At 35.4% G+C, this 24,458-nt stretch overlaps 1 protein-coding gene across 34 annotated transcripts in view; it reads right to left on the bottom strand.

The window, feature by feature from the left end:
• Positions 1 to 24,458, bottom strand: part of NEK1 (NIMA related kinase 1) — a 220,222-nt gene that overhangs the window by 122,205 nt on the left and 73,559 nt on the right. For 31 of the 34 annotated variants that reach the window (XM_070611442.1, XM_070611468.1, XM_070611449.1 and 28 more), the window contains 2 exons: positions 17,550 to 17,713; positions 7,413 to 7,515 (listed from right to left, as the gene is read on the bottom strand). In XM_070611442.1, the coding sequence (XP_070467543.1) occupies positions 7,413 to 7,515; positions 17,550 to 17,713 (267 nt within the window). The remainder of the gene's footprint in view (positions 1 to 7,412; positions 7,516 to 17,549; positions 17,714 to 24,458) is intronic. The other 3 variants (XM_070611467.1, XM_070611474.1, XR_011537718.1) reach the window with 2 other exon arrangements.

Below are 24,458 nucleotides of genomic sequence, written 5' to 3'. Positions count from 1 at the left end.
TGCTTGGCAAGCCATGCTGTGGTAGGCGTCCCACATAGAAAGTAGAGGAACATGGGCATGGATGTTAGCTCAGGGCCAGCCTTCCTCAGCAAAAAGAGGATTGGCAGCAGATGTTAGCTCAGGGCTAATTTTCCTCAAAAAAAAAAAAAAGATAAAGATTTAAACTACCCTATCTGGCAAGACGGACAGTGGTGACTTCTGTTTCAATACGATTACATGGTGATAAGCTGTGCACATGAATGGAAAATTGAATAATAGGTAAGCAACTAGAGACAGCAGCTGCTTCATTCATTTGAAGTGTCTGGCTATGAGGAGGAGAAAAGAGACAGGATGGTGACTACTGAGGAATGTGAGAAATGTGAATATATGTATAGGTTACAGGAGGGTACCAGTAAAGAAGGAAAGTTCAGAAAAGAGAAAACAATTGATGGACTAGGAAGGCCCTTAAGTAAACAGAAAGTATGGCGCAGAAGATAAAGAAATGAAAGTGCGGGCTCTAAAGTCAGACTACAGGAATTCAAATACTTACTCCATCATTTAGTAGCTGCAAATCTTGAGCTAGTAACTTTAATTTCTCTATGTCTCAGTAAGATGTAGGATGGGAATACAACAGAATCTACCTCAAAGGACTGCTCTGAGAATTAACTGAGTTAATATAGGTAAAGAACTCAGAACGATGCCTAACACGTAGTAAGCATCCAATAAATGACAAATGTTAACAATTATTAGTATTAGAATTATTAAATAGGATGGAATGGGAAAGACTACTTTTGAATGAAGGAAGTTATATCCTTCTCTGAGATGGGAGAAAACAAAGACTGGGTACAATTATGGGTACATTTAAAAGTATGGAGACAGAAAATCTGAGGACATGTGGGACTCTTAAGCCCAATTTTCTCTGTAAAGTAAATTATCTTCATAGAGAAGGATGAAGGACAAAATCATTGAGGAAAATTCCCACCGTGGGCAATGGGAGAGGCTGCTGACCATGAAGATATAAAAGGATTACTGAGTAGGGTTGACAGTTTGGCTGAAACCAGAGACCATAAACTGATCTCACATTAATCATCGTAGCTTTAATTTTCTCCAGCAGTGTTCAAAACCTTGAATGTAAAAACAGTCATTAGTTAAGTTACACATAATGAGAGATATGCCAACTCAGAAAGAGGGCTGCCCAGGGAGGACAGGCTAGTTAGTTACACAGGTATGCATATAAGTGAGTGCATTTAATTTTCACATTACTCTGATGAGTTTAAACACATCTTTTTTGGAAACTACACAAATGTTCACCAACTGAGGAATGAATAAACAAATTGTGGTATATCCAAACAGTGGAATATGACTCAGAAATAAAAAAAACAAACTACTGATACATACCAGCCTCAAAAAACTATATATTATATGACTGATAATTTTAAATGAAATTCTAGAAAAGACAAAACTATAGCAACAGGAAGCAGATCAGTTGTTGCCTATGGTTGGTGGTAGCTTTCAAGGAAAGGGACACAACGAAACTTCCCCCTACCGCCAGTTTTACTGACATACAATTGACAACACTGTATTAGTTTAAGGTGTAGAACATAATGATTTGATACATGTATATATTAAGAAATGATTATCACAGTAAGTCTAGTTAACAACCATCAACTCATAGAGTTGCAAATTTTTTTTTCTTGTGGTGAGATGAGGAAATTTTTAAGAAATGATGGAACAGTGCTATACCATGATATGGCAGTGGTTACATGACTATATACATTTGTCAATACTCATCGAGATGACACGTAACATTGGTGAACTTCCTTGTCTTTACATTATATCTTAATAAAACCAATTAAAAACAAAAAGTTCTTGTTTGGAGACCTGGGTAGCATTTTTTACTATCAAGCATGCTGCTAAAGACAGCACGTAAAAGCAGCTCCTTCACTTAGCCTAGTCTACTGCCCCTGATGTAGTCTCTAAAATTACAGGAAGGGAGTATGGTAGGCAGAACTTTAAGACAATCTCCAAGGTTTCTTGCCACCCCCTCCCACCCCCCCACTCCACCAGGTTTACAAAGCCTACCTAACCCCTAGGACTGTATATATGGTAGATTTTACCCACATGATTAGGTTACGTTAAATGGGATGACTCCATCGAAACAGATTGTCCAGCGGGCACGACCAAATCACATGAACCCTTCAGAAGCAGTTTTCTCTGGCTGGTTGTAAAAGTGGCAGTCAGGAGTTTGAAGTATGAGAGGGGTTTGATGGACAGGAAGTTCTTTGTTGCTGAGATGAAGGGGACCACGTGGCAAACACCTGAGAGTGGTCTCTAGTCAAAAGTCAATCAAGATGGAGACCTCAGACCTACAGTAGGAAGGATGTGAATCCTGCCAACACCGTGAGGGAATAGTGGAGAAGATTTTGCCATACTTGAGCCTCCAGATGAGGACACATCTGGCTGACACCTTGATGAAGCTTTATGAGACTATGAGCAGAGGACCCAGTTAAAACACACCAGATTCTTGACCCATAGAAACTGTGAGTAATACATTTACGTTATTTTAAGCCACTAAGTTTATGGCAATTTATTACACAGCAATAGAAAACTAACACAGAGAGGTAAACTTTATTTATTTATTTATTTATTTTGAGGAAGATTAGCCCTGAGCTAACTACTGCTGCCAATCCTCCTCTTTTTGCTGAGGAAGCCTTGCCCTGAGCTAACATCCGTGTGCCAAGCAGTGCCATGTCCGCACCCGGGATCCGAACCGGCAAACCCCGGGCCGCCGAGAAGTGGAACATACGAACTTAACTGCTGAGCCACCGGGCCGACCCCAAGAGGTAAACTTTAAATAGTATCTCTACTTCATCATAAAAAAGTTCAAATTTAGAACTTAAAATCTGTGAGGCCTCTTATCCTTCCCACAGTTAACCTCAGCCTTCACTTCCATTCACTGCCTCACATTACTAGCATATATATTCTTGTCCAACATTAGATTATAAAGTACTCTAGAGACAAACTATGTCTGATTAAGTCTTAATTAAATAACTTTAATTAATTAACCTACTATCCCCAAAGTGCTTAACAAACTGCCTGTTGTTAAATTAGTGAATAAAACAGTCATGGATGATGCACACACCCAAATATACTGAAAAATAGAAATTATTTACTTTTAGCCACATCTTTCTAAGATAAAGTTTTATGTACACATTTAGTCATCTGAGGAACGAAGAAATTCTACACAGTTAACAAAATGAATCTTAAAAATTCATATAAAAGCCAGTCAAAATGTACTGCTGATCTCTAAAGCACGTTTTTTTAAACGAAAACTAAACAAAATGAAAATAGTAATTTCTGATTGCAAGGCGGCAGAGTGACACTATAGCCTCCCTTCTTGCAAAATTCTAGAATAGAGAAGTTGTTGTTTTAAGTGAATACATATCAGCACTCAAAAACAAGCAACACTCTTGCTAGTCCCAAGAATAGAAGGAATCCAGAGACAAGGAATGTACACAAAATCAGTTTAAAGTAAGAAACTTCATGAGCAAAAGCACGTCAGAAAGAATACTACCAGAGAAGATGTGAGCAACATGAAGCATGCTCTAAAACGTGTTGGAAACTAAGAACATGAGAAGGCCTAACAGCAGACAATAGTGGTTACAATAAGAGGGTTACCCCCAGTACACTATCCATCTCCACAATTCAGGAAGCGGAGTCTGTTACCTTCAGAAAGGAGTGAGAAGAGAAAGCTTAGAGGAAAGGACAGGCCTACGCTCTGGGTGACTGGTGATTCCTAGGAAGAATGGGAATCTCCTAAGCCCAGAAAATAAGCTGTGAAGGTATTTGCCCGGAAGAATATCAACATGTCCCATCCCTCCTCTAATGTCAGTGAAAACTGTGCAAAGGACAGGTCAGTAGCACTCTTCTGTCTTGCCAGGGGCCACTCAAACAAGGTAATGAACAATAAAATAGACACTCCCAAATATGAACACAACATCAAGAACAGCGAACATTTGAGGAATGCCAACACTATGAAATAGGTAACAAACACAAAAACTGAAGAAACCAGGGTAACATGGCTGATCGCACACTAAGTACAAGATTTATAATAACGAAAGTATTATCATAGAAATAAGGATATGATCAAGGAGTTTTAAGGAAAAACTAATTAGAATTCATGGACATGAAAATACAAGTTTCTAAAATTAAAAGAAATTCATTAGATGGGCTGAACAGCAGAGCAGACAAAACTGAAGAATGTATTAGTGAGCTGATATTCAGGACTAAGAATCCTTCCAAAACATAGTAATAAGAGAAAAAGAGATAAAAAAGATGAAACAAAAGTACATTAAAAAGAACATTTGATGCAGAGGTTCTAATCTATCCATCTAATAAAAGTCCTCTTAAGGAGAAAAAGGAGAAGAAGCAATATTTGAAGAAATGTTAATTGAGAATGTCCCAGAAGTGAAGACAAGTACTCAGATTGAAAGCATCCAGTTAGAGCCTGAGTCAGGTCAATGAAAAAAAGTCTGAGAAATATTCAAGTGAAATTTCAGAACATCAAGGATCCAAAAATAGTCTTAAAAGCTATCAGAGAGAAAAGAAAATCCCTTAAAAAGGAACATGAACCAGAACATATCACATGTCTCATTAACAACACTGAAAGGAAGATAAGGCAGTATCTTCAAATCACTATGGAAAAGAACTTCAGACTTAGATTTCTTTACCCAGCCAAATTATTATTCAAGACTTTCACTTGTAGCCATGATGGAGCAACAGGGACCAGATCTACCCTCCTACCTTAAACAACTCAAAGTCTGGACAAAATATACAAAACAATGGTTTCCAAATACTGAATAATAGGCAACACAGGACAGGGATTCTTGAAAGAAGAGAAACAAGTGAGGTAAGCCCAATAATTGCCCAACTTACTGCCTGGCAAGAGTTTCCAGGCTGCGGCGCAGGGAGAGGGTCCCCAGACAGAGATTAGCAGTCTCTCTAAACTAAGGAAACAGGAGTCAGAGATTGGGAAGTTAAAGATCACTAAAACTTGCAGGATGGAGTACCAAAGAATAGAGAGCTGCAGAGAGCCAGCAGTGGAGATCTGCAGATGGTTTCCTCTGAGTCTCCTCTGAGTGACCCTTAGCATAATATCAACAATACCTGAGGCTCACTCAGGGCTGGGAATATTTTATGCTGAAAGACCTCCGAATCAAAAGGGCACTGGGTACTCAACTAGTGTCTCAGCAGTGGGGCCAAATTAGCTCTAGACTAAAGCCTTTCTGGATCTGCCCAGCAAATCTTAGAAGCAAGCCTTGAAAGACTCAAACTGTTTCCAAACAACTGCATCCCAGAACAAAGTCCCAATATATTTAAATACAAAAAAATCCAAGATAAAATACACAATGTCTGCCATCCAATCACAAATTACCAGGTATGTAAAGAAGCAGGAAAAGATGACCCAAATGAGGAGAAAAATAAATCAACAAACACACTCAGAAATGAAATAAATAATAGAATAAGTAGACAAGGTCATTAAAACAGCTATTATAATTATATTCCACATGTTTAAGAAGGTAGAGAAAAGTATAAATATTATAGAGAGACACATGGAAAGTATAAAAATGACCCAAATAAACTTTAAGTGATAAAAAATACAATATCTTAGATTAAAAAAATACACAACGTCTGGATGGGATTAAAGCAGATTAAACAAAGCAGAACACAAGATTAATGCACTTGAAGATAAAGAAATAGAAACTACACAAATGAAGCAGAAAAAAGACTGAAAAAAATGAAAGAGCATCAGTAAACTGTTGACAGAGCATCACATGGCCTAGTACATAGGTACTGAGCATTCTAGAAGAAAGAAAAGGGGGGACAACAGAAAAACATTTTTGAAGAAATAATGGCTGAAATTTTTCCAAATCTGACGACAGTTATAAACCCACAGATCTAAGAAGTTCAACAAATCCCAACAAAATAAACATGAAGAAAAATACACCAAGCTACATCATAATCAAATTGCTTCCAGTGATAAAGAGAAAATGTTAAAAGCTGTCAGAGAAAAAAGACATATTACTTATAGAAGAAAAAGACAAGAATGACAGCAGACTTCTTGTCAGAAATAGTCATGCCACAAGATAAGGGGAGAGACATCTTTAAAGTAATGAAAGGTAAAAAACTTTCAACCTATAATATTATACCTGGCAAAAATATTTTTGAAAAGCAAAAAGGCAAACTTTTTCAGACATACAAATGCTAAGCAAATTCACCCATGGACCACCACTACAAATTATCATTTAAGTGTGGGGACAAAATAAGGACATTTCCCAACAAATCTTGGAAAGTTTCTTTCCAGAAGGACTGCCAGAGAATATTCTCCAGCATGAAGAAAAATACACTGAGGGGAGAATATTAGGATGTAAGGACCAATGCTGAGGAACGAAATCTGTAAATCTCCATAAGTCTAATAATCATTTTATAATATTTTAAATTTAAATCTGTAACTAATATCCAGATGCTATTAACATAGGAGATATGGGGCAAGGAAAATGCAGGAGGTTCTCTTCTACTATCTATAGGAAGGATACAAACACAGATTAACTCCAGATATTAGAAAAACATAAACTGATGTAGGTTAAAAATATAAAGGGCATCCATTAAAAAAATTAACTATTTTCCTATGACATTATTTCAAAGAAAAAATACCCTAAATTGGAATAATTACATTAATTAACTCACAAAGATGTCACTTATGAACTTACAATAGACATGCTATAAGTCTAATCCAAATATACTACCATTGAGTTGACCTATTTCCTATGTGAGCGTGATGCTTCATGGGATGCTGAGCCAACAGAAATAATCATCAGTTGTTCTGTTGACAAAGGTCAAAAGGCATTTGTGCACCTCTACAAGTCAAAACTATTACGTTTCAACTATTGAAATGATTATCTAAAAGCTGTTAATATTTTCTTGGATACATGAGAATTTAGTTAACTGGCATAACTGGAGGCTTTAATATACTGTTGCTCTTAATTTGCTTTTGAGTAAATGCATAGTTACACATATCTTTATTCAAATGTTTACTTCCCATTTTTCTTCTAAAATTCTTTGCATACTGGGAAAAAAGTAAGCAATGTAAGAACTTATCATTTTAATATAAATATCTGGGTTGCTATACCTACTTCCATTCTTTTTAAGGGAAGGATACAGCTACGAACTTATTCTCAATTAACCAAAGCAATGATAGAATTTCACCCTTGGTATAAAAGAGAGATTAAATAAGATATATCACAACTTTATACTCTGCAAAAGTTTAGAGTAAATGTTTGTAAAAGGTTCCACTTCTTTTCATTTATACCTACCTTATTCCAGACCTTCCCTTGGAATACTAACATGTTCAAAATTTAGAAAAAAAGTCATACCATATGTCCTTCAGCTCGAGCTTTATTCTGCCTTGCTTCCCGTTTCCGCTGCAGAAACTCTTCCACTTGTTTAGCTCTTTCCACAGCTAGCTGTCCCTTTTGCCTGAGTAATTTGGACAAATAGCAAAGTCAGAAATTCTGAATATTAAATATTTCAAAAAGTTAAAAATTATTCTAAATACTTTCTTTGTTGCAGAATACTAAGAAAGGCTGATATGAAATAAAACCTTCCTCTGTAATGAAGAAATAGCTACATGCATATCAGTAACTACTACCTAAATCATATTCTTTACTATTTTAAATAGAAGTAAAATCTATACTACTACTCCAAATCTTAACAAGAAGTTTTCTCTGACACTTATTGAATCTATTCTACTTATAGACACATACAATTATTTTAGACTACACTTAATTACAGAACAGTCTCAATAGTTTCCAAGTAGTTAATCTTATTTCAGAACTCTGTATTAAATATATTTAAGAACCTTCTTTAATCAGTATTGAAGTAAAATTAAAGCAGTACAGTAGCAATTTCAAAAATGAAAACAAAGAATGAAAAGTATATTTGTGTGAGTTTTCAAACATATAGTAAAAAGCAATGTCTAAATTCCTTGCATATCACAAATATTAAAAAGTACAAGGGATAGATTAGGAAAAAAATTAAAAGCAGTTATTTGTTTTAATCTTTCCCAATTATATTTCTGTGTCTTTCTCTGACAATTATAAAAGAATGTAAACATGTTGTTGAGTTCAGACTACACATAAAAAATATCAATAACAAACACTTATTGAACATCTAATATATATTGTGCCTGTTACCATGCTAAGTATGGAAGATACAAAAATAAACAAAACCCAACTCCAGCAATCAGAGAATTCAGAGCATATTTCAACTGCAGTTAATTTTGTAGGTGAGGAAGAAAGATGAGCAAGTTATTGGCAGTGCATCTACTCAGATTTTGGCTACTAAGACACACAAACTTCCTACATCCTCTCTTTAGGATCGTTACCAAGTTATGTTCTGAAAAATAGATGAAATAATGTTTGTTCTGTCTTCCAGTAGGTTTAAATACTTCTAATTTTCGTGCCCCAAATAATTATTACCTTCACACATTTTGGTAACAACTACTAATTGAAACATATAAAAAATATTTTAAATATACTTCACTTATAAGTGGAAGATAAAAAAAACGACAACAACAAACACATAGATCTAAAGATTAGACTGGTGTTCCCAGAGGGGAAGGGGGAGGAGGAAGTACAAAGGAGTAAAAGGGCACATGTGTATGGTGATAGATGGGAGCTAGTCCTTGGATGGTGAACATAAGTGGTCTACACAGAAATCGAAATGTAATGATGTACACCTGAAATTTATATAATGTTATAAACCAATGTTACCTCAATAAGCAAATGAATGAATGAACAAACGAAATTAAGCTGTAAAAACCTAAAATCTGTTTCACCAGAGTTATGAATGATTGTGGTCTAAGGTTCATTTACCTTATATGGTACTTAAAAGAGATTCTTGTGAAACTTCCATCACTGGAATTTTCTAGGATTAGATAATTGCTATAGCTGATTAAAGACCTTTTATTATGACTCTTAGATGTGTGTAGGTAGCTAAATCTTAATTTAGTTCCATGTCACCAAATTCAGAAACGCACTTCACCTAAGCCATGGTAACCTGAGTAGATTAAGAATAATGAATGAGAAATTTGTTATGCCTCTGTAGTGCACATGTGCTGTCCTCTAGCAGTCATATTATGCACTGTATAACTATGAGATTAATAAGGTACTTCTGGTCTGGATGCAACATATCTCCTGCATACATCCAGGCAAAGCTATATCCTGGTCTTTTATAGCCCAATTTATATAAGGCTGGGCCCGAAGAGGACAGATAAATTTTCAGAGGGTATGATGTTCAGACATATCATACGAAACTGTATGTCTACTGGCAAAGCTCTTTGGGGGGTCCTAAAAAGTTACAGCACCATCTGCAAATAGATAAAATTTCTGCTTTCTCTGCTGGGTATATTGACTGCATTGACTTCCTTCTCTAACCTTTACAGAAGTAAAATGTGTTTGATTCCCTGTTTTAAGCCACTGACTACGTCCAGTGTTTGTCAGTCTGAACCTTCAATTGAAATACATTAATACAACAGTTGCACAGAAATATTTTACTATAAACCTTCTCATATGCATAACAGCTTTGATTTACAGATTTTCACACCGTTTATGTATATATAGTACTACCTGCTTTACCTATTAATTTATATGACTTACAAGTTGTATTTCACTGAATAGTCTTTTCCTAAGCTGGTTTAAATAAGCAGGTTTACAGAACTGGCTGCTTTCAATCACAAACTTAAAACCTGTAGTGATTTTTACTTAACATTATTTCTTTTGTCCTCTCATTTATTAAACAAATACTAATTGTCAAATACCTGTCAAGATTATATCTGTCTTTGAAAATATAAAGATGTATGACACAGAATTCTAGGAATACAAGGTTGGTTCAACATAGGAAAATCAATCAGAGTAATACGCCTTATTAAAAGAATAAAGCATAAAATTAGTTTGATTCTATGACTCCTTATAATGTTTAAAAACCTATACACTGTCTATTTTCCACACACATTTTTGTTTACTACTTCATATACACCAAAAAGAAGAACCCATACTCATATTCTTATTTCTCTCTAAAGTAGTAAAACTGTGCTAAAGTGCAGAGGCACAAATTATATATTTGTCCTAGGCTCATGGGGATAAAGAGAAAGCAGTCAATTTACTTCTTAATAGTGATTCTCTTCATTAAACATTATTAAGAATTCATACACATATACTTTGTTTTAGGCAAATTTAACAGACTATATCTTTTGAGTTCCAGAATTATACCACTGAAAATCAGTAAAACAGTAATCTAGATTAATAGCAAAGGAATGAAAATAAAAACACTATATAAGCCACAAATATATGGTAAGAAATTAAGAATTTGGAAAGTAAAATACAGAGACATTAAAATGGGTTAAATAGAATTAATTATTCTAAGACAACTCCTTTTTTTTCATCCTGACAAGAGGAAAAAAGGACTAAGTTCTTTTCTTTCCCTTTCTTATTACAAATACATGAATAAGTGGCAAGATCTGGGTGGGTACTTCATATCCATAGCTCAAATCCTCTACTGATGAAGGAAATTTAAAATTTTTGAAGGATGATTATAAATGGATTATTTTAAAAGGTAAAAACATAAAAATAGGCAGCAATCTAGGTAGCAGAAATAATCCGAGACATGAAAAATGAGTCAATGTGGCTTAAGGTAGAAAAGTTGGGGTGGTATACGGTTAATAAGATGAAAAGAGGATATAGAGTGTTTATTCATCAAGCTTCCTCTGCTGTTTAAGTGGCTTAATGTCTACCTGATGGAAGAGAATTGTTGTCAGCTTTACACCATTAAATAAAGCAATATAAAGGAAAAGATTTGGAAAAGTAAAAGCTCTATAAAACACAAATGGGAGTATAGGAACAACATAGGAAGATTGGCAACAGATGTTAGCTCAGGGCAAATCTTTCCTAGCAAAAAAAAAAAACTAATTGAATGTAAGTTCATCAGTTGTAAAAAATGTGCCACTCTGGCAGGGGATGTTGATAATGCGGAAGGCTATGTATATGTGGGGAGAGGGATAGTATATGGAAAATCTCTGTACCTTCTCCCTTAATTTTGCTGTGAATCTAAAACTGCTCTAAAAAAACAGTGTCTTTTCTTTTTTTTTTAAAGCTAATTGAAGGGATGTCTTATTAAGACACGGATAGAAGTAAAGTCAGACTGGCCAGAGTTACCAATAAGAAGGAAAGAGAAAAAATAATTAATATATACAGAAGGACCAGCCAAATATGGGTGAGCCAACATACGAGGAAAAGAGAATGTAAAAGCCTTAAATAATGATAGAGTTCAGTTTGCTGATTCAGTCTGAATCAGGGAAAAGAACTGACCAGGAATGACATACAAATTATAATAAAAATGAGAAGTTACGACAGTGTGGAGAAAATGTTCTGTAGTGCCAATGGTCACTAAAAAGTACAAGACAAAAGAATTATAATAGTCAAATTGGAAGAGACCTTGGGCGTTAACTAGTCCAATTTCTTGCTGAATAAAGTATTCCTATATTCCCATCTAAATATTCCTGACACACGGTCATTTAAATGGATATATGAATACTAAATTAGTGAATACTGAACCACTACCCCGAGAAGAAATACAGGGTTAGGTTCCTGGCAGCCTCTTGTTACAACATTTTCAACAAAAGATTAATATATAACCCTGTGTTATGTGTGTTTCTGTTTAAAGACACTTTATTTAATATATACTACACATAGTCGACTCATTAACACTGAACTCTTGGCCAGCAACACTGTAATTCACACCTGAACGAAGCATACCTGGCACAAATATTTTCTCCGTAAGGCACAGCACAGCCTTCCTGAACTTAGGAACACCAGACAGCACTCCAGCTCTATGCTTGAGGCCCATGTTAAACAATGACAACACCAACAAAATGCACAAAAATGCAAAAAAGTTGGTACTCAATAGACCACAAAAAGTATTTGTTAATGTGGGCTGAAACAGGAGAGCAGAGCACTGCTTTGTTCAACCTCAGCTGGGAATACGTACACTACGCAATTCAAATTTTTTGCTGCTCTGTGCACGTCCACAAATGACCATGAAAGCACTGGGAACATTGATTGTGGGGTCACAAATAAATCTTAGCAAGGAGGCAGACATGCAATTCATGAATAATGAGGACTGACCTTATATGTCAATTACTTCAAACTGGTCATGGCACAGTGCCCAATTAAATATTAGCTCCTATTTTTATTATCTTCATCATTATACTCACTATCACTATTCTTATAGGTGTCCAATTTGTGAATATCCTATTGTGTAACTAGTATAGAATATAGTGAAAACTTCATCTTCTCTAATACTTTAATCTTAAACTTTACGTTTTTTAAAAAACTCCTTTAGCTCCTAAAAAGCTATTGGTACCGGCCAGGTGGCAATAAATGGGCACTATCACATACTGTTAGACTGAGTATAAATTGGCACAGCTTTTCTGGAAAGAAATTTAGTAACATTTAGCTAATAAATAAATTTCGTTAAACTAATAAATTTAGTAATATTTTTTCCAGAACCTTCACCAAGAACACAACTGACCAACTCCTCTGACTCAATAATTGTCCTTCTAAGATTCTATTCTACAAAAATAACAATAAAAAATGAAATATGGCACGAAAATGTTCAAAAAAGTAAAAAGTTATAAACAATGTGTTATATTAGGGGATTTGCTATATAAATTATGGTAACTCAGACACTAGAATCTTATATAGACATCAAAAACCCCTTGAAAATGTTTTTTAGCATGGGAAAATTTTACGGTAAAAATGTCAAATAAGAACAGATTGAAAAAGAAAAACCAGATACAAATTTGTAGATAGAATTCGATCTCCTAACTAGGGAAAAAATATATTACAAAAAGAATTCGAGAAAATAGACCAAAGTCTTCAAACTGACTGCCTTTGTAGGGATGAGTAGTGATTTTCCTTCCTGTTTCCTAACACCCTCCTATATATTCTGATTTTTCTAAAACTAACCTATTAACACTTTGGCAAGCAGAAAACAGGACAAAAAAAAATCACTTGTGAATTTCCTTGGGGTTTCCTTTTTTCCCTGAGCAAAAGGGAGAGAAAAAAGAGGTATGAACATTTGGTTAAGAATCCTAACTGACAGGGAGATAACAAGGTAGTCAGCTGCTAGTATTTTTAAAACAGGAAATATGTGAGCAGTCTTGAATTCAGCAAAGAAAACAGTATGAAAAGGGAACTTGAAGATGAGAGGAAGATAAAAAGAGTAAGTGCCCTCGAGTAAAGCTAAACGTTGAGGGACAAAGACAATAGTTTGTTTGATGGAGTAGTAAAAGTTGTTGATTCACGACAGTAGAAAACAATTACAGTATAAATGTAAATATGAGACAACGGCCATTAGTAAGTATGAGATTAGGAGAATATCATACACACAGTAGTTAAGTTTTTTCCTTACCAACAACTACCAGCTATAAAAGATAGAAGATAATGGCATTTTTATCTTTATAGCAAAATATAATACTAGTTTGAAGGCTTTTCTGTTATTTTTCATTTATAAGGAGTTTGCAGGAGAGAAGTAAATCTTTCAAACATGTTTAAACTTGCTGATTTATGAACATGTTTAAACTTGCTTCCTTTTCCCTCATTTAACCTACTGGAGTATATACTCCACCAGGATCTGAAAATAAAGATAAATAAATTTGAAATTCCACTAAATTGTAAAATCAACACCCTAAAAAAAAGCTGTAAAGCTACCCTAATGAGAAAAAATGGCATGCTGACAAAGGTAAGGTTTTGTTTAAACCTAATGATATTAACATGTACAAATAAAAAAAAAACCTCAGATGATGATAGTAGTAGTTGCAAAGGTGGTAGTGATGGTGGTTGTGATGAGGGGTGCCTGAGAATTTCCCCAAGGAGCTATCCAAGCAGTGACCAAGGGAGGGGATGCCCAACTCATAGCCTCGCACAGGCTTATTTCTACTACACAGAGGCATATTCATCAAAATGTGAGAGCATCCTGGAAGACCAGCTAATACAGGCTTAGAACAACAGTAGCGACTAGCCAGTGCTTGTTCTCTGACCCGGGGTAGTCCGTCACTAAGTTTTCAATAGTTGTCAACAATATAAAGAAACTATATAATTTTTAGAAATCCAAATTTATTTACTCCAAAAAGATAAGCTGTATTCTAAGATTATGTCATCCTAACTTTTATCATGTTAAAATGTCCATTCGTTTACTAAAGGATGGGATTAGAGCTAATAACTCTTTTTTTAGTGAGCTTACTCGGAATAATTAAAAGTTGGAAGTTCTCAATCAGGTCCCATGTTTTATTTTATTTTATAGACCCAGTAAAGAAGTGCCAACCTAAACCAAAGCCAGAATAATGAGTTGGCATTAGCCAGGCAAAATGGGCAGAGGCAAAGGTATTCTAGGCAGCTGGAGCAGCAGGTGCAAAGGAACAAGGATAAGAAAAAAGATGTCTTCCTCTCCACACCCAGAAGCGGAGAAACAGAGTAGCAAGATAAGGCCATGGAAGTATCAGGCCTTTATGAGAACTTGCAGGCCATTTGGGGGCTGCAATTTGATCCAAGGGGCAATGAAAGGTCATTAGTTCAATTTCTTTAATCTATGCTACTTATAAACCTTTTCTAAATATGTATTTGTTTGGTCAGATAATTTTTCAGACTCAAAAGTACATCAAATTTATTCCTGTTAAATTTTATCTAAATCAAGTTGGTTGTAGCTAAGGTCTACTAAGATTATTTTGTTTCCTGATCAATCACACAGCATATTTACTATTTCTTTCTATTATGTCTTCTGGAAATATGATGACTACATCCTTTGAATGTTTTGTCTATGCCTCTCCTTAAAAATGAAGATCAGTTTGAGGACAAGCCTCTAAAACTTTTTTATTTGGATGACATCAAAATATTAACCAGCATCCTCTGAATACAATTCTTTAACCAGTTACTAACCCATCTAATAATCTTTATTTATATTTCTTCACCTTATCTACATTGAGACACCCTGGCAACAATATATTGCTGAAGTTTATATACTCTACTAGGTAACTAAGTAATTTTTCCATAATGCCCCTAGGCCAGCAGAAATTCCTAGCAGTTCCATTAATTAAATAGTTAGGTCCCAACTGCTTAACAGTCGTGGTCTGTGCTTTGTCCAACAGATGTAGTTGTGTTTCCCTCAAAATTGTAAAATATCTAAGGCACTGTGATGCTCCAAGACACCTTAGTACACAGTTTGAGAACTAAGGTTCTAGCCTATAACCCTAAAAAGAAATAAAACATATATTTGACATAATCTATTCTCCATGAATTTATACTACATCAAAGTGATTACTGCTTCCTTCTAAAACGTTTGCAGGTCCTACTTCTAATCTTGCTGAGGTCAGCTTGAAGAAAACTAGTCCAGTATATAGAATCTGCCTTTTGAAAATTATATATACTTGATGACAGTATCCTACTGATTCTCCATTTTCCTTATGCTCAGATAAAATCAAAACAAATTTAACCAATATATATGAAAGTTCATTTAGTACTTGGCATCATGTTTTATTTTTAAAGTTTCCAATGTTTTACAATTTTATAACCAACTAAATCAATAACTCTTTAGCTGGTTTGCTAGCAGAATCTAAAGAAGCTGAGAAATCTTCATAACAATATTTAAGAAGCTGAACTCTACAGTCAGATGAACTTAGTTTAAATCCAAAACACTTACTAGCTGACTGACCATGCAACAAGTTTTAAATCTCTGTAAGGCCAAATTTCATGTCTATTAGAAGAATAATATCTAATTCAAAGGGTTGCTGTGATGAATAAATATAACTTGGTATATAATAAATAATATCTATCATCAATAAATAATATTTAATAAATTCAATAACTTCAATGCAACATACAAAAATGTATATGTTTGAGTACTGCTAAGCCCACCAAAGTTGATATAAATGGAATGATAAATGATCTCACAACCACAAATGGTTTAAAGACTGAAAATTAAAATAATGAAACTATATCCAATGCTCAAAGATTGAATGGAAAGTGTGGTATAGTGGAAGAGGTTACTGAGATACACAGCCATTTAAGACAATTTGAAACACAAGTATACATATATGAAAACATTTCAAGGTTATAATAGGAGATGGATGCAAGTGGCCCAATGTAGTCCATTATTTGTCACTCCAACTGTGAAGAACTAAGAAAGATTCTGGATGATGAACAGTGTGAAGAAGCATAGCAGAGTTTTCCCCATTTTCTTTGCAATGTACATTCTTATTTTAGGAGACGTGATTAAAATAAAACAAAATAAAGCCAAACAAATTATATACTAGAAAGATCAACAACACCAGAGGATAAAAGGCACACACAAAATTTGCTCTGCCATTTAATAAAACATATGTATATGTGTGAGTGTGTAGTCTTCCTTCCTCAAAAATGGAGAGAATCTACAATTAGCTTAACACTTCAGGCTGCTTTATATAATTCATAATGTTAATTTATATTCACTTCAATCATTTACCTCTGCTCAACTACATTTTAATTTTAATCCATCTTTTATAACTGAGGAGGATCATAAAGATTTTTATTACACTCAAAAGTATTTTCCTTAAAATGACAAGGCAAAAGCAATGTAACAATTTTCACAAAATATTTGCTTTTCCTTAAGCAGAACATTTTATAGAAGTGGAAAGGTCTAAGAAAGAATATATGCATAGTTAGGAAAAAAGGAGCTATGAAAATTAAAACTATTAACTGCTACCGCATTAAATTAATTCAATGAAAGAAAAGGAAAAATTTAATGAACTGGATCATAGAGAGCCATAAATCAGAGATGAATGTGAAAACAAGCAAAACAACAAAGAGAAAAGTGGGGTTCTAAGTGATGAAGAAAAGGAAGACAAAACAGCATGCTTTGGAGTTTTACATAATGTGTGATTCCATCTAAATATATTCTGATTTATTTCAAGCAAGTGGATAAAGTTATTACCACCATATGTTGGCTCAAAGTTATCACATGTTCCTTTAAATAGTATATTCAGCCTACAATATTTAAATACGCTACAAAAATTAGGTAGAATTGAGGACCTACATGTTTGCCACATGTAATCAAGGGCCAAATTTGAAAGTGAGAAAATTATTGCATCCAGAAGCAAAAGAGATTCTATGTAATCAATGGAGAAAACATCACAAAGTATAGGTACTGAGCTATACAAGACATAAGACAAAATTACACAAGAAGATGAATTTATGGATCATCACAGTAAAACCTGTTTGCATTGGCTTGTTTAGACACGACATTCAGTCTTTTCAAGCTTTTCTAATAGCATCAGCATCAGGAAAATGGTGATGACCTGCAGCCCCATTAGGGAATCCTGGATGTATTCCAGGTGGAATTCCTCTGAAGATAAATATGCACAATGACTTTCATCACTTTCTCTAAAGTAAAGCATAAGCAACTTCTGCAGAACATAGTCATACCTTTCTGGAAGCCTTCGGCCACGTGTCTCTCCTTTCCATTTAGCTTCATTATTTTGTGCTCTTTGTTGCTGCATTTGATCAAAAATAGCATGATAATGTTCATATTGTCCTCGAGAAGGAAAAGGTGATGGGGCCACAGCCCCTCCACTGCCAAAAAATGGAGCCTAGGAATGAAACAAGGAGCTCTCACAGGTTTATCTCATGAGGCCTAAAACGCCCATACTATCCTCAAAAGAAAAAATGTCAACACTTGACTTTTAAAATGCAATTACCTAATTTGAACATATTAATAAACATATAACCTAAAGCAAAACGTTTTCCTATTACAACTATTAACAACCAAATAGTAGTACCCTTTGTTACTAACAAAAAAGTATAATTTAATATAACAAACAAAAATTTAAAATGTCACTAAATTCATGTAAATATGGAAAAATCTCATCCTAAGTTCTAAAACAAGTTTCTAGTATACATTTTATGTGATCTCATCATATTGTTTAAATATGTATAGCTTATAGTAAGGCAGAGCTTGCTTTTCTAACACTCAAAATTATATTTAACAAAAGCATCTGCATATGGCACTTAATATACCCCAAATCCTTCAATTCAACAAGAAAAGATATAAAAACCATTGAAACATACTCAGGGTATAAATAAAAGAGGCAAAACATCATATCTATCCATAAGCAGTTTACAAACAAGTTGGGAAACAGCACAAAACTAGAGAACCAACTCACGCCTGTGGTAAACGAATGGTAATAAGCACACTCTAAAGTAGTAAGTACTGAACAAATTTATAAAATAGGAAAAAATTATCAGAAGTAAAAAAATCCTCAAAAAATTTTTTTAAACAGCATTGGAGAAAGATATTATTCAACCTAGCCTTGAATGCAATGTAAAAAAAGATTAAATGATTAACTAGGAGCCAAAGTATTAATGTAAAAATAAGTAATGTATGTATATATTCGGGTGTTGGTAGTAGAGTGAGGAAGGAAGTATGAAGACAAATATAATTAGAAGGAAGGCAAATATGGAGCATTAAGCTTGATCATAAAAGGTTGATACAGCTAACTGCTATCCAGCCTGGGTATTTGAGTTCATGTAACAAACAACAGAAAGCAATTATAAACTTTCTAGCAAAAGTAGCATTCCAAAATGGTTTTAAAGAAGGTCAAATAAGACAGATTATTCAAGATAAGACTAAGAGAAAGCAAAAAGTAGAGGAACTGATTAGAAGGCTTGTAACATTGACACCAAGCCAAGAAGCCTAGAAGTAAAGACAATCAACAAAAAAGTAAACGATGAAGGGAGCTGTGGATTCCCTGTACAAATGACAACCGATAAAGGCCAAGACACAAGGATGCATCCTCAGAGATATAAAAACTCAAGCACATGGAAAACTCATGGTTAGAAAACGGAGATGGCAGAAAAGGATAAGTTCAAAGTAAATAAGTGTATGCTACAGAAGTCATCGTGGAAGAATTTCACTGAGAAGAGGAAATCAATAACCTCAAATGCTGAGAGCAACAGCACTGAAAATAACACAAACTGATATGACTAAAGTTGATTGATAGCGTTAAAAAAAAAAAACATTTTTTTGTGAAGTGATGAGAACACAAGCTAGAGACAGTAAAGGAAGAAGAGCTTCCAAGTGATAGCATCTTAAGGAAGAAGTCTGGCTAAGAAAAGATCCAAAGAAAAATATTAGAATTAAATAAAAGAAATTTCAGTGTACACAATGAGATAAAATTTTTGTTAATATCTTGACACAGTAAGCTGCACACAATGTTACAAAAAAGCTTGACTTTTAAAAAATCAGCTCAAGATAAATACAGATAACTAAATATGTTTGAATCGTAAGAGATAAAAGTTGCTAGAACTTAGAAATTATACTAGCAATCACATTGCTAGAAAAAACTGCTGGCAGGAAGCTCTACCAAGGCGATTCCCACACACGTCTTCAAAACATGCATCTCAAGGCAAGAATCAGAATCGGAATTCTGGTAAAAGGTGGTCACTTCTCCTCTGAGACTGGTTATTCTTTGAGTTTACTCTGGTGCTAACATCATCTTAACCTGAATTTGAGTGTTCTAATGTTTCTTCTTTAGCAAAAACAAAAGTATATAAACAACTCTAAGGATGCCCAAACTCAAAATAACGTTGAAAATACTATACTAGAGTACTGAAGCAATATGATCTTTTAAAAATCACCTTATTCACCAATTATAAGCACAAATTGGTGTTTGGGCAAATATATATACTGGTGTAACCAATAGCATAATGAAACACATATTCATCACCCCAAAAGGTTCCCTCATGTTCCAATGCTCCCTCACTCCAGCAACCCCTGATCTGTCTGCCCTATAGATTGGATTTGCCTTTTCTATAATATTATATAAATCGAATCATGCAATACATAGTCTTGTGTCTGGCTTCTCTCACTCACTATGATGTTTTTGTTTGATTCACGTTGTTGCATGTATTTAACAGGCTACTCCCTTTTATTGTTGAATAGTATTCCAATATATTTCCATTCAACAACAGATACACCTCTTACATATTATGATCACATGATCAAACTATATCTGTGGAATATTTCATAATTTTTCCAAAAACACACATTCATAAGAGATACATCAAAAATGGATAAAGCAAAAAAGTCCCAGATTTTTCAGATACTAAATAATCAAAGACAGTTAATTGTACTGCGAATATCTTATTACTTAGAGGTATATAATAATAACATTGATTTTGAAATATTTCCCTTAATGTTCGTTCAGTTTTTGTTTTTATTTTGGGGATCTCCTTAATTTGACTCACTTTATACCAAGCCTCCAGGTCCTTATCAACTGTACAGAAATCAAACAGCCTAAAAAGTTAAATATTTCAAACCCCATGGGGAATAAGTACAGAAACTAGCATAGAATTTGCTTTAAGTCAGGAAAAATAAATTGCTCCTCAAAACTCTCAATGCTCCTCATTGAAATTAATCCTCAATGAAAGCACAATGTATGTGAAACTGGCAGAGTTAGCCATTGATGATTAAGTAGCGAGGAACTAAAGTTTTTTTTCCTTCTTCAATTACTGATTGCAGCTTTTGGCTGTTTGATGCCATTGTTAACGGTGCTGCTTAGGCAATATGCTAGCTGATTCCCACTGGGTTCCTATAGATAACATCTCCCTGGAGCCTGGATCACCATGGTAATGGGTGTGCGAGCTGTTTTTCAGGAATTAGAACTCCTTGTCCACTTCAGGCTGGTTGAGACCACCAACTCATCAACTAGGCCTGCGTAGATGTCCGATAGGTGACCTTTTGACGTCAAGAGGCTAAAAACTCCACCCTCAGATCACACTAATGCCACATTTGGTGAACACGTGTCCTATGAAGAGGGATGAAGTCTGACCACACTTGCACAGATCATCAATTACCTCACCTCCAATCACCTCTCTCCACATTTTAGACCACCTTGCCCCCATCCCATAAACATCCCCAAGTCCCTAGGTTTGGGCAAGCGAATTTGAGGCTCAGGCTGTCGCTTCCTCACATGGCTGCCTTGTGATTAAACTCTCTCTGCTGCAGTCTTGCCGTCTTGGTGTTTGGCTTTCTGGGTGGCAGGCAAAAACGAACCTGGTTCGGTAACATAAGTTTATAAAGTGAAGCAGAAATCCATTAAGCACATAGTATCTAACACTGTTGAAAAATTATCTCAATTAGTTATGAAACAATACTGATAAAACTGGACTTTCAGATTAAATACAGCTTTATTCATCATAGGGAAAAAAGATATCACATAGAAGAAGACCTATGCAAAGCAGGAAGAAAAAATCAAATTCTCAATAAAATGCTTGACAAAATCTGAGGGCCTACACCTTGGTAAGTTTTCACTTGACAATCAGATAAGATATAGGGTTAGTTATCTTAGAATGGGCCAAATTCTGTCTGATAAATGATAAATTCTTATCATTCAGGAGGTAATAAATTCTACTTCACAGTAAAGTAGATGCTAAAGTACAAAAACAGTAAAGTACAAAATTGTACTACTAAAAAACTGTATGTCTACATTAATACAGAATTAGAAAGAGTGACTCTTACTGAATTATTGATATGTAATATGAAAAACTTGTGCATCTCAAGAGACTGAAAAAACAAATCAAGAAAGCCAGGACAAAACATTTAGGTCTACATAAAATAGACAAACCAAAGTTTTAGTCAATGTATAACTTTTGGGGATGATAAACAAATGGCAAACAATAGGATATATTACAAGAGTATATGAAGAAGCCATTTGGTGTAAAACTAATTCGGCCTGACCTTGTTTTTCCAAAAGGACCTGACATGGCCATTGAGCATGCGTTGTATATCTGCTTTAAGCATTTGCTATGTCCCAAGACAAGAACATATACCCTTAAGATAAAGATGCAACTTCCCCCACGTTGGCATTTCCTTAAGGATGACAAATAAAAATGGCAAGCAATAGGATATATTGGAGAATATGAGGAAGCCATTTGGTATAAACCTAATTCAGCCTGACCTTGTCTTTCCAAAAGGTCCTGACTGTGGCTGTTGAGCATGCATTGTATATCTGCTTTAGATTTTCCCTATGGCAAGAACAAAGGTCCTTGAGATAAAGGTGCAAGTTTCCTCCCCCTCCCAACGTTGGCATCTCCTTAAGGATTAAGCATCTTTCCTTAGGCTAGAAACTGATTGCTGCGCTCACCTGTGACCACCCAGCTCCAGACAATCGACTTGCCTCCTGCTACGCCCACCAAGATAGCAGACCCACTACCTGCTGTGTCCATCAAGCGCTGTGCCGACAGGGCAATCTTGTGACTATTGTGGGAGGGACATTTCAATCATATGTGAAACACCCTGTTTGGGGGGTATATAACCACTCTGTGCACCCCATTTCTTCGGTGCCCTTTCTTCTTTCGGGAAGAAAGGCGCCGGGCCATGGTCCTCAGATTTCAGCTCAGAATAAACTCACCCAAATTTTCATTTACAGATTGGTTATGGATTATTTTCGTAGACAAGGATAAGCATCTCTCACTAGGCTAGAAATGGATTGCTGCACCCACCCTGTGACCACTCAGCTCGAGACAACAGACCTGCTACCTGCTACCTGCTGTGTGAATAGCTGTGCTGTGCCGGCTAGGCAATCTCATGACTGTTGTAAAAGGACATTCCTATCATATGTGATGTTATGCTCTTTGTTCCAAGATGGTATGTAATCCTTCTGTACACCTCACTTCTTTGATGCCCTTCCTTCCTTGGGGAAGGAGGACCCCAGGCTAGTCCTCAGATCTGGCTCATAATAAACTCACCCCAATTTTGATTTATAGATTGGTTATGGATTATTTGCATCGACAGGGGAGAGAAACAGGTAAGAATGGTAATCATTTCAATTTTACAAATACCTAATCGGGCACCTAAATATCAAGTTTAATGAGCATGGCTCAGGAGAATTCACAGTTTAAAGACAGGCTGACTAACAGTTGAACAGATGATACAAATTAAAATTATAATACAGAGGAATAATAGTGTACTCATTTTTTACTGTTGTGTAACAAATTACCACAGACTTGGCAGCTTAAGGCAATACCCATTTATTATTTCACAGTTTCCCTGGCTCAGGAGTCTTGCTACAGTCAGCTGGGTTCTCTGCTCAGGATCTCACCAGGCAGAAATCAAGGTGTCAGCCAGGGCTGCAATTCTCATCTGAGGCTCAGAATCCTCTTTCCAAGCTCATGTGGTTCTTGGCAGAATTCATTTTCTTGTGGCTGTAATGGCTAGGTGACCTTTCTTGCTAGTTGTTGCCCAGAAACCACTATTAACTCCTAGAGGCCATCTATATTTCATTGGACGTAAATGTTTGCTTTTTTCCAGGCCAGCAGAAGTACATCTCTCTGACTCTCTTCTCCCCTTCTCGCCTGCTATGAGCAGTCTTATAAAATGTTAAGGTAATCACAGGAGCGACTATCCCACCACCACTTGCCATAGAACATAATCTAAACAAGGGAACCACTATACCATCATATTCACAGGTTTCACACACACTCAAGGAGGAAATAACCAAGGTATGTACATCAGGGGTCAGGAGTTTGGGAGACCATCTTAGAATTTGGCCTACCATAGATATGCAAAGGGTGCTACAAGAACAAAGGAAGAAATGCAAGATTCAGACTGGCAGAACAAAGAAAGGAAGAGGAGGTTAACATATGAGCCCTTGCTAGCCAAGCTCCAGGCACTGTTGTTGAATTTTTTTTTTCAAATGAAGAAGTTAAGGCTGAAAGAAGTAACTTGTCCAAGGTTATATAGTCTGGCTCTACCCAAAGGAAATGTTTCAATTAACATATCTAAGTAAATGGTTAGCTAGGTAATTGGTTATCTAGGTAAACGGCTAGAGATGGGAGTGAGGAGGAAGCGAGGGGCATTATCAAGAGAAACACAACTGTAAAGACAGAGATTTAACAGGCTACACTCAGTAAGGAAACTACAGTTATAGTCTTTAGTTCCAAAGGCTACAGTACACAGTGAGTGGTAGGGAACAGATGGAGATAAGTTTGGAGAGACTGGCAGGAGCAGATTAATAAGGGTCTTCTGAAAACTTAATCTTTAAGGCTACAAGAAGCTACAGAAGGATTTTAGGCAGGGGTGTGACAAATTGCATATGATTTTAAGAAGATTCCTCTGGCAGGAATGGTGAATCACAACCTTCACATCAAACCTTTTAAGCAATTTTAACAGTCACATATTACATATCAAACACATGAAGGAAAACTAAGCTTTTTTTAAAATAAAAAATCAATCCTGTTTACTGCTGCTTTTGTTTTTTTGTGTTTTTTTTGAGGAAGATTAGCCATGAGCTAACATCTGCCACCAATCCTCTTTTTGCTGAGGAAGATTGGCCC

Source organism: Equus przewalskii, chromosome 2 (assembly GCF_037783145.1).
Source record: "Equus przewalskii isolate Varuska chromosome 2, EquPr2, whole genome shotgun sequence".
NCBI lineage: Eukaryota > Metazoa > Chordata > Mammalia > Perissodactyla > Equidae > Equus > Equus przewalskii.
This window is presented reverse-complemented; position numbering and strand designations above follow the sequence as displayed.